Genomic DNA, 11,797 nt, shown 5'->3' on the forward strand with positions numbered 1-11,797 from the left:
AAAGATCACATTCAATAAACAGAAGAGGCTGAATCTGCATTTCAAACACACTGAGAGGAATATTTTTTCCCCTGGAAATTCATGTTCTGATTTAAAAATAAGTGAAGTTTTAAGAAAAAAATACACAGTAAGTATGTTTAGACAAATGAAGCACGGCTATTTAATCTCTTGCTCTTTTCTGCTGGAGCAGAGATCTTTTCAAATGTAAATAGCTCCTTCCTTTTCCAGCACCAGCCCCGAGTCAATCAGCTGACACGAAAGGGTATACAAAGAGTCAGGATCAGGAAAGTAAATATTCATGTCGGTTCTGATAATTGAACTCATAATAAGCAGCAAAGTGCCTAGAGCTGCATTCTGAGTTTTAAAATGCTGAATCATTGAATCATTCAAAATGTGGGTTATCAGGTGCTTAAACAACCTCTCGCCCTTTGCAGATGGAAACCTCCTGTGCGTATGCCCTCAAAGCCAAAAACCAAGCAAGTGAACAAACAAAAGCAAAGTTAAAAAAACCACCCAACATCAACTAGAGGCAAAAGTCTGTAACCTCCCTCCTGTAAAGCCCACATTGATACATCTGAGCGTGAACATTTTTCTGCCTACTACTAATTTCTTTTTCAGAGGTGATCAATACGAGTCTACTGGAGCGCAACAGAATATCATCAGGTCAGGAGGGGGGAAGACCAAGTCAAATTATAATGACCGAGTCAAATTATAATCTAGTGGCAGTAAAATTTCCTGGTGACTGGAGCATGGAAAGAAGAAGACATTGCTGGTAGCACTGTCCACCGATGGTGCTCCACTGGGGTGCTATGGCCAGAGAGAAAAGTGCCCCGTGCACCTTGTGCACCATCAGACCAGGAAGGGCTGCAGCTAAAGTCTAGTTCTGCATTTAGCAGTGCTGGGATCTCCCTGCTTTTGTGAGACTTTGGCCTGAAAGAGTAGAAATCTTGTCAGATCCATTGTCCATGGGATTTCTGCCTTTAACAGCAGCTGTGAAATATCCTGCCATCCTTCTGTGCTGGAACTTGTGCTGAAACCAGGGAAAGAAGCCTTCCCACCTGCCCTGGTGGCTCAGAAGATTTATACGACTAAAAAGATAAAGCACCCCAGTGTTTTAACAACAATCAAGTGTGAATCTTTGTCACCTTAGCATAGCTAGAGTTTGCTAACTTGCTACTCTGGAACTCTTCCCTCTTCAGGCTTTTACACATCTGTGACCTGAGAAAAGACCAAGCCTCCCTGGAGAGGGGCAGGAGAACAACCATCTCTTCTGTGCGTCTTGTATAAAGACAGGCAATTAAATTAGCTGATTTTGCCCCAGAAAAGCGGGAGAATAGGAACGAATACATTTGCAGTTGCACTTATTTTACAGGGAAGACACTTTTTCAACCTGAAATCTGTATGGTTCACAAGGTCATAAACAGGGAGTCAAATATGCTGGTTGAATAAACTTTGTCGATATTCACTACATTGCCTGAGATTGTTTCTCAGCTCAGTGTGAAAGACAAGCTGTCTTATCTTCATACTTGCTAGCTGACCGCTGAACAGGCTTTGTTCACATACTGCAGTGAGAGGTTGCTGAGAAACACTCACAAATAACAGACAGATTGAAAAAAAAAAAGCACAGGTGCCATACCTGGCTTCAGTAGTTGTAAGTAGTAAGTCTTATTCAATAGTTACAAGCAGTAAGTCTTATTTTTTGTACTCAAGAAACCAACATACCTCCAAATAAATTAAAAATAAGGAAGCAACCCTGCCATACTATTTCCCCTGAAATGAAAGAAACTACTCAAGCCCTTCCTTGTGAAAAAGAAACGAAGGGAAGTGAAGATTGATGGTAGTGCTCATAACATGGGCAGGGGGGTTTTAAAGCTCCCACTGCTGACACCACGTTATTCCCTGAAAATCTCAGCTCACTTTAAAATCCATCTAGTCTTCATGCCTGCAGAAGAAATTTGAAAATATGAGCCTGCATTGCTCCAGTGTCAGACAGCAAAGACGTGTACATGCATGGTTGGCAAGACTGAAATAATGACACCCTGGTTTACCCTGCATTCTGGGTGGAGACGTTCTCTGATCCTGACTGTTCATTGTCACGGAGGATGGTATGATTTTGTTGCTCTTGCTTTTATATTTAATCTATTTCCCTCCCTTTCTCTTCAATGACAGGGCTTTCGTGCTGCACGGTAATGTAATTGCATCTACCGTGAATACTTAGACCCCGATACGCAGTATGATTTTTAAATAACATACAAAAATCCCATGGCGATGGATCTGTTCTGCTCCTACTATTTGTCAGCAGAGCTGAATAGCTACATTTTACTTCGCATTCAGGGAGAATTTTAAGTTCAGATCCAGAAATTATTTGGAGCCTGTGATAAGAGTCATTCTGAATCTTATAGTCTGTGTTGCCTGATGTTTTCTTGATGTTTAGTGATTCAATTTCTTTGGACCCTTTGCACAACTGCAACATCCTTACTCCCATTCCGGCCACTACAAACCAGGAAACCCCAGTACATCCCAGGGAACTCCTGGCTTGCCCACATTGCTCATGAAGTGCTGTAATCTTAAATGGTTGTCTCTTGGTAAGCCTACCCAAAGCTGCCCTTGAAGTGATTTTGTGTGTAGCTGGCTTGTTGTGTTTCACCCCCGTTACAACGGGATGCAGAAGGGACCTCCTTGTCTCGGTATCCTTGAAGTCCAGAGTGCACTGAGTGGATGGTGGGAGCTTTCCATAACTCTGGGCTTCCAGGAATTGAATTCCTGGTGGGTTGAATGCCTAGAGCGACAGGGTAGATGGAGAGAGTCCTGCTCTCCTAGTTGAGGAGGTTGTAAATCAGCTTTCTTCCCACCAGTTGATCTTGAAGGACAGGATCTTGTAATCACTTGTAACAGCAGAACAATGATACTTCTGTTCGTGTTCTTCCTTATTCAGGCTGTAGCCTCATCTGAGCAGGAAATGTCCATTACACGTGTGCCTGAAATAGCCAGGGTGCAGGCATAGCCATGTTGGTCTAAGGACCTAGGCGGACACGGTTCTTTGGGTAAGCATGATATCTTTTATTAGGCCAGCTAAATAGTTGGAAAAATTGTTCTTTGCAAGCTTTTGGGCACAAACACTGCCGAGGCCTCAAGACCTCAATGTAGAACAAAGAATTAGAACAACTGTGTAGTTGGAAACTATTGGATTAATCTGTTCCTGAGGTTTATACTCAATTGACCTGTAATAGGACTGTGCAGGGAGTTTCCTCATCTCAAACGGGTATCAAGCAAAGGAGCCAGGACACATAGACTGGGAAGACTCTCATCTGAGTTCTTCAAACATAAATGGTTATCTCCGACTCCTCACGAGTACCAGGAACGTCCAGGAATATTTCACCAGAATTTCGTACAAAGGCCCCAGAAAAAAATATGGACTTTGAGACCTTTGTTATAACCTTCCAGCACCTTTTGAGAGCCCCAGCATGCACTATGGGGAGACTACTGAGCTGGTGTTAGAACAAGTGCACAACAAAACAGCGAGGAGGAATCGTGGTGGCTGGTGCTTGGAGAGCAACCGGCTGTTGTTCTGGGCTCTGAAAACACTGGGATATAATGTCACTTTTGGGAAGAAAAGTGTACGACCCTGAGGATAAGGCACATGCCGATCATATGAATCACCTTCTGTTAAACGTGGTCCTTGTTAGCAAATCCTGTGTTGTGGATGGTGGGCGTGGGGCAGTCTAGCAAATGTGGGAGCCCATGGAGCTGATTTCTGGGACTTTTTGTATCTTCAGATCCTGGCACCTTTTGCTTCCTGGAAGAAAAAGGGACCTGGCACCTGGAGAAGAGCAAAGGCAGGCATACATTCCCAACCACAGTGACTCTAAATCCACGACTTGGCATCAGTATGTTGCACATCAGGTATTGAGATGCGGCTCACGGTCAATGTGAAACAGTAATTCACAGCCACGTTAATGGCCAGGGAAGCAGATAGCTGGAGCAGCGGTGGGAAGTTTGCTGTCCTGAATCTTCAACAGGCTGCCAAACTTTAATGACCCAACCATGCAGTGACAGCTCTGGGGAACAACGCTGGATAGAGAAGTGAAGTTCAAAAACTTTGGCACTTAAAATACTCACCATGAGGAACTGGGGAGGGCTACATAAAAGACCTGGGTTCGAGTCCCAGATGCTTATACAACTACAGCCATGGAGGCGCCAAATGTCTGGATTTGGTCTGGCCTTTGGATTCTCAACAGCCTAAAGTGGGGCTAGAAAGTCTGGGCAGCCGCCAATCCTCCATACTCCTGCCTAGGCATGTGTTGAAGGTCTGGATAACCTCTCACGCGTACACCATCATCTGAAAAGATTGATGGTTGCCACCACGTTACGCATTGCTGCTGAACTATGTGCATGAAGCTATTTTTCTCCAGGGTATCTCTACTTTCTTGGAAAGTTGTTTGCAGTGATTGCAAGTAGGAATAAAATGGGTTGCTTACAGGGTGAGGATTTTGAGGGAAGAAGCCTGTCAAGTGTGGTCAGGTGTACCTTTGTCATGCTTCTTGCTGTTCCTTTAAGTATGAGTCCTAGAAGCTTCAAAAGTATGTAGATATTATGTAGCAAAATTCAACTAATAAGAACAAACAACAGAGTAAAAAAAATCAATAATAATAATTTAAACGGTTGAAATCTTTTTTTTTTAAATGACAGAATGAACTCCAATTTCTGCCCCATTCAACACTCATGAACATTCATTTTCATTAATCAATACTTTTCTTATGATTGATTCATCAGAAGTATTTGAGGATCATCTGCCTTTTAAAAGAAAGTATCTCACTGCTCTACTGCCATTGTATAGTAGACATTTCATTTGCAAAATTGGCCATTGTCTGTAGTCATTCACTCCAGTACTTCCAAATTGTTTAGACATGACAATAATGAGGGGATCATACATTGTGAGATACAACAACAATTAGGGAATCATACAATTCTTACAACATCCTTGCAGTTAGGGAAGTGCTGCTCTTTTCATGCACCGTTTTCATAGCTTTATTTTATATGCCCGTTCCCTTTGATATTAAGGCTTGAGCGCATAAATCTCTTTTGAGAATCAAGTGTTAAATTCCTTGCACAGGATCATGCAGTAGGTAAGTCTGGCTGTGGGGTGGGAGGGTGCCCAGTCAAGCTGCCTGGTGGCGGGAGTTCAGCCTTGTTCCCCTGCCATTAACCTTGGCAATGAAGACACGAGGCACTTTGAGCCATTTAAACCACTTTTAAAATCCTCTGCCCCCTGCACATGGTCAGCGGTCCTACTCCTAAAGGTGGAGCTGTCAGGTGGATTCATCTAACTTTGGAGGAAGCTGGGGCCAGACTCCTCAGTGATGACTGCCAGGCTCCCAGGCTTTGATCTCACCAGGAGTTGAGTGAGACACATACAGAAATCTGAGCCTGGGGCCTCAGGCTTTTGGCCCTGGGACACAAGACCTCGTCATCACTGACCTCTTTGTTCCAAAGTTGTTGTCAGCAGATGAGAAACGTGGAGCCAGTAGGTAGTGTTCAGTCCAGAGCTCAGTCTGGCCAGGTGGCCAGGGCCAACAGCTTCACTGGTCAAACATGCAGACTGCAAGGGCAGCAGCAGTTGCTGGTGGCGAGTGTGGAAAGTTACTGGTCTAACTGGAGTGGGTCATCCACCTTGCACCAACTCATTGGTTGCTGTGCCTTGTTGAAAGTTGACCCTATGCCAAACACACTTTAAAATAAGCACAGATCTCCTGAGGAGCATGTGGGTTGTCCTGAGCCTCTTTCCTATGTATGTGCTACCCATGCCTGACAACTGTTACAAAGGTATCAGTAAAACTGAGAGCTGGCTTTGTTGTTCAACTGTGAGGAGGCCAAGAAAAGACCCAACAAAATCATTTCCTTCCATAATTCCACAGGTAACACTTGTTTTTTTAAGGGTCATGGAGCATCCCATCCATCATCACTCTGAAAGAGGCAAAAATATGGAAATGCAATCCACCGTGACACCACAAGAACAAACTTGCTGTGGCAGATGCTGTAAATACAGATCCAGGTATTGTGTCTGGCCAAAATGACAAATGATGCAGATATATCTTTAAAAATGCCAACAACGACAGAGCATGAGAGAGTTCAAACAAGCAGGGAATATTCCTATGCCCAGCGACACCAGTGTGCCTATAGGTGCTGCTCACAACGTGAATGCAGGGATGGTTTACACAATTATTCACCTGTTGTCTCCAAATGTAAAAGAAGGCCAGCGCTCCAGACGCATACTACAGGTATGCACATGGCATGTTACCGTGTTTACATTTCATGCACCATGGAGCAAGAATACACGGACCAGCCGAGGCATTGTCAATCCCTGGTCCCTTTACTGTTGTAGTAAATAGTTCATCTGCCCATCTTCGTGGGCTCCTAAGTCACTTAAGCTCTTTTGAAAATGTATCCTTATTCCTCAACAACATGGATCTCATTACAAGAACAAAAAACTTGAAATACATAAAGGTCTTGCACTCCTCTTCTATGGCTTCCCTTGCTTTAGTTTCTTAGTTTCTTTCTATTTCTTCCCTTTTTTTTTACAGCTATCCTGATGAAAAATGTTCCAATACTATTTCAAACGGTGTAACCAAATGGCAGGTGTGCTATAATTGCAGCCATCAATTATGGACTTTGGCCCTCTGAGCAACAGAAGGGACAGACAGAGTTGTATAAAGCTGAAAAGCCTTGAAGCCGCTTTCTGAGGAGAAGGGGAAATTCTCAGGGGGGCCGAATTTGGAGCAGAAAAGTGTGAAGCAAGTTCCCACCTGCCATCACTGATTGGTGCTTATTATTCGCTACCATCCACTCTTCTCCTGCACCGTTCATCTTGAAAGCGCTACGCCGGCATCAACTAATTACATGTTTGACTTCTTTAGGGCCAGATGGTCTCCTGATTTACGCTGGTCCATTGCCTTGCATGGAGCTCTGCCTTGCTTTGTGCCAGCGTGCTGAGGGCGCTCAGAACCAGACACACCTGTCTCTACTAATTACGGACGCTCAAGCCAAAGGGCTCTGTGCAGAACGGGGTGATTGTTTCTTTTTGCAAATAAAAACTTTGCTGTGAGTTTTCAGTACTCACCAGCCCGTTCTCCTTGCTTGTGCTAGGATATAGTTGATATGTCTCCACTCCAAATCCTGGGTTGGTCCCGGTAGACTTCTGTCCTCATATCCTGATGTTTGGTTGAAATGTGCGTGCAACCCTCAATCAAACCTCGCTCAGGCTGGGTTGAGAGCACGCTCCGGATTTGTTCATCACCACAAGCTCCAGGTGACCTCCTCTTGGCGAATCCCTCATAGACCAACACAGGCCAGACTGCTCATTCAGCCATGTTTCTGTCTGTTTTTTAACAGCCAGAAAAGGGAGCCATTGATCTGGCCCTCTGCTAGGCTATTGGTATCAATGGGAGGTTTCTCCCCCTTGCCCACCACCACCCAAAGCCTGAAATTTAATCTTGGCCATTTTTCTTTTTCTTCCTTCCTAAAGCATTGTGGATAGGGGTGAACCCATTTATACTGCAGCATTAGCATGAAGCTGCCTACACACCACTTTCTTTTACTGTATATAGGGGTCTGTCAAATGCTCCATTTAGAGAGCCGAGTGTACTTCAAGCCATCACTCAGTGCTAAGGAGCCTGGCGGAGGTTTGCTTCATTCACTGCCTGAGTTTTTACTGCAACATGAGCCTCTGAACAGCACAGCAAAACGTTGCAACTGGCTTCTTTAAAAGCCTCTTGAAGGTACAATTCCCAACAAGACATGGATCCTTTGGGAACACAGAGGGATCAGATATCTCCTCTGGTCTCAATGATGGTTCCAAAAAGGCCGTGTTTTACAATACTGGTTTTAAAATATGATTCTCCAGTTACTTCAATAGAAACAGTGCAGATTGAAAAAAAAATCAACAGAGCTTATATGATCCACAGCATTTCAAAACCCATATGTCAAAGGCTGATTACAACAGATCAGTCATAACTGTCAAGAGAGAAAAATGAGAATAATGCTGAGTTGACCTACAAGGAGCCTTCTCTTGCTGAATCTTTCCAGGCAAGTGAGATGAACTGTCACAGAGATTTCCACAAGTTTACTGAACCATGTCTTTAGTATTAAAAAAACCAAGCGAGACCAGATGAACAAGTAAATCTGGATAGAAAGATTTGCAGCCAGAGAGACACTAGCAAATATTCAGCATTGTGTTTATGTAAGACAGGGCAAATATGATGGAGCAAGTATGGGTGGAAATAAAAGCACCAGTGGATTTTATTCATTGTTGAAGCAGTGTACTGAGTGCTGCTTTAGTGAAGATGGCTGGGAATTTGTGAGATACGTGGAATGGAAACCACGGTAGTGACAAACGCACATTGTTTCACTGATGTCAATGGAGGTAAACTGATTGCATCCAGGGGAAGAATTGGCCTGTTGTAGGATTCCTATATCAGTGAATAGCTGGTGGGCAAATGTGCTTGAAGAGGTTCATCATGAAATACAGGACCATCTCCTTTGATGAGGCACTATTTAATGTGTGCCCCAAGTAACTAACCGACAAAGCACTGGTTCAGGTGAAGTCTGTGGAGGTGCTTCAAGTTTTAGGCTCAGAAGTTTCCAGAGAGGGTAGGGATTACTATTAAATAATGTGCATGATGTTGGCGCACATCCCCTAGGAACAGAACTGAGGCATAGATTGTAAACTATATTAGGGATCCTAAAGATGTGAACAGGGGCATTATCTCCGCCTAAACGATATCACTAATTTTTCCATCAAAGGCAAGAGTTTGGACCACTTTTTTCCCCCCCATAATATTGTATTTGCATTTATGGACCTGAATGTTATTTCTGACCTCCAATAATAAGTTTTCAAGGGGACTTAAATTTAAATCCTTTTAGATCACAAGAGAATCGTATCCATTCATTATGGCTGAAGACCAGGTACAATTGTAGTGCCATCTAGTGGTCATTAATATTTCACAGCATATATGAGGTGTGAAAGAGGAATACATTTACTAGTAGAGGGAATTTTAAGTCTGTGGTATGCAGATTCAAATTAAGAGAAAGGGGGAAAAAAGGAGAACTGAAATGTCCATTTTATCATCTGAATAACCCTGTAAATTCATCCAAAATAGACTGCCAAATTGCTAAAAATGCAATTAGACTGGGTTAACTCCTTGATTAACTCCAGCTGTAAAAGTTTACAATGGCTCGAGAGAAATCCCCTGCATACATAACACCCCACCCTGCCGGCATGCTTTTGAATGAATCAGAAACTGGAGAACAACAGTGGCTATACCAAAAACATGATGTGTAACACCATCCATCTAGGCACAGAGAGTAAATTACTCCATGCCCCCACTGTACAATGTTCAATTCTAGTGCAAACAGTGTGCGCCCCAAGACTCTTTCTCCTATAGGCTCTTACTGCTATCTTCGTATATTCCCCCTTGTATCTCACCTGGTACATAAAACTGGATTATAAAATGCAGAGGAAGCACTGGTGAAAGAGGAAGCCTTGCTTATTCTTTGGAAATAACACCTTGTTTAACACATATGATGCAGGTCGAACTCCGCAGAATGCTTAATTTCAGTGCCCCTCACAGAACTGCCGCAAATCCCGCCTCACATCCCTCACCCACCCCAAACCAACCCCTCTGGCAATCAGATTCAGGTATTCCACAAATGCCAGAGTCTGTAGATCTGAAGGGATGTGCCTTTCCTACTCAAGTTTCACACCTATTTGCCAGCTCTGAAGCAGGTTCATTAGCAGGGAGTTGACCTTTTTGCAGAGAAACCTGTGGATTTCCTGGTTTTGTAAGGAGCTGTGCAGGCAGCAGAGCTCCAGCCTGCAAGAGCTGATTGCAAAACCCCCAGCCCTGCCTGGAGGGGGAGGGAGAGGGGAAGGGCAGGGCCTGAGGCTCTCACTCACCCAAGGCTGGGCTCAGGCTCACTTTCCTTCCTGAAGCCTGTAAGTTAAGTGGGGCTGGGTGGTTGAGGGGCAGGGCTGGGGGGGAAGCTGGCTGTGGGAAGCTTGCTGGGAACTGAGGGAATGGTGAGGTGTTAGGGGAAGACATGGAGTGCCCACTGGTGGTGCAGTATCAGCTCTTCAGGGAAGCTGCACATGAAGGCGTGGAGCCTGCTCAGGGCCCAAAATGCCGCTTGAGTTTCATGTACCGCTGGGTGGGCAGGCACTCCAGGAGGGGCTTTCCCCAGCATGGAGAATGCTTGCCCACAGAGCCACATGTGCACCACTGCCTCCACCCAGCCCTGCTCTTGGGACTGGGCACAGAGACACTTCCCCCCCGCCCCCATTCTTGTTATGGATCTGCCCAGCCCCTTCCCTTCCCTTCCTTGCCCTTCCACCTACCCAATCTCTTCCCCTACATACACTTACCTGCTGGTGTGTGTGTGTATGTGTATGTATGTGTGTGTCTGTGTTTGTGTCAGGGGTGTGTGAGGGGCCTTTAATTTTAATCAAGGATTTTTGGGTTTTTATCAGAGAATTTGCCATTTTTTATCAGAAAATTTGTGATTTTTTTTATCAGGGAAAACCAGGATCCCTACTCATTAGATACCATATTTAGGCCAATTGCCATGAGAAAGGGAAAGAAGACCGCTCTGAGGGGAGCGGGGAGTGACCAACTTAGTAAGAACAGGTTGCAGCATCACCAGTGCTGGGTCTGTGGTGTAAATATCATAGTAGAGGAGGCAAAATATAGCACTTGAAGCCATTTCTTAGTGACTTGATCAATAGGAATGGGGACACTGAGTGAGCTCAGACCTTGGAGCCAGCACCTAAACACAGCCAACCAAAGACAAGTTGTTGGTGAGAGAAGCATCTAGCTCTTTTTCTTGCATTGGAAGGGAATGCAGGTTCTTTCAGGCCCTGAAAACCTCTTGAAATCCATGGAAGGATTCCCACTGATATCCCATTATTGCCTGAGAAGGACTCCAATTGATATCCCAGTGATGCCTGTGAAGGACTCCCATTGATATCCCAACGTTGCCTTGGAAGGACCCCTGCTGATATCCCAGTGTTGCCTCCCAACTCCCAGTGTTGCCTGTACAAGTTTTGGAGAAGGAGTAGGGATAAAAAGGGGAAATATGTGGGGGGAACGTAGAGGTCTTTCCTAAAATGAAGAACAGCCCTCAACTGGATGCTCATTCCAGCCAGTCCCACAGATGAACTGATCTAGAATGGACATCTCTACACTGTCGAGGCAGTTAAAGGCCATGAGGTATGTGACAGGTATCCAGGTTGTAGCTGCATTGGTCTAGAGGCAAAAGGAATCAGGACTCATGATAGAGGTGATATCTTTTTATTGGACCAACTAGATTTTTGCAAAAAAAAAGGGTTTAATTGCAAGCTTTTGAGCACAAGCACCTTTCTTGAGGCATAGGAGAAAAGATTGGAAAAATTCTCCCAGGTAGAAATGAAAGTTCATATTTTATAGGAGAGTTGAAGGCATGGTAAAATCTCCTGTTTGGCACAGTTCATTTTATACAGGTTAGGCTCAGAGAAAAGTTAGAATAGTTGGTTTACCTTGAAGTTGTTTGGTGGAAAGCAGGATGTGGTCATATTTCCTTCTGGTTATGATGTTTGATATTTCACAGAAGAGAAAAAGGATGGGATGCTCTTCTGGGCAGTAATTTGTTAAGTGGTGAGCTGTCTCTGGGCTCTGTGATGGTTTCATAGTTTCATAGTTTGTAGGGTTGGAAGGGACCTGAGCAGATCATCTAGTCCGACCCCCTGCCATGGCAGGAAAGAATACTG

The 11,797-nt window shown here is 44.4% G+C and overlaps 1 protein-coding gene and 1 pseudogene across 1 annotated transcript in view; both read left to right on the plus strand.

Annotated features, from left to right (window-relative positions):
- The first annotated feature begins 391 nt into the window (after positions 1–391).
- On the plus strand, positions 392–3,910 carry LOC109310362 (annotated as a pseudogene).
- Positions 3,911–6,119: 2,209 nt separating this feature from the next.
- LOC109310363 (arylamine N-acetyltransferase, pineal gland isozyme NAT-3-like) overlaps positions 6,120–11,797 on the plus strand; it is a 12,419-nt gene continuing 6,741 nt past the window's right edge. Inside the window, exon 1 of the mRNA XM_019535445.1 lies at positions 6,120–6,278. Coding sequence (XP_019390990.1) covers positions 6,120–6,278 — 159 coding nt within the window. The remainder of the gene's footprint in view (positions 6,279–11,797) is intronic.

Source organism: Crocodylus porosus, unplaced genomic scaffold, assembly GCF_001723895.1.
Source record: "Crocodylus porosus isolate Cpor-Errol unplaced genomic scaffold, CroPor_comp1, whole genome shotgun sequence".
NCBI classification, from domain to species: Eukaryota; Metazoa; Chordata; order Crocodylia; family Crocodylidae; genus Crocodylus; species Crocodylus porosus.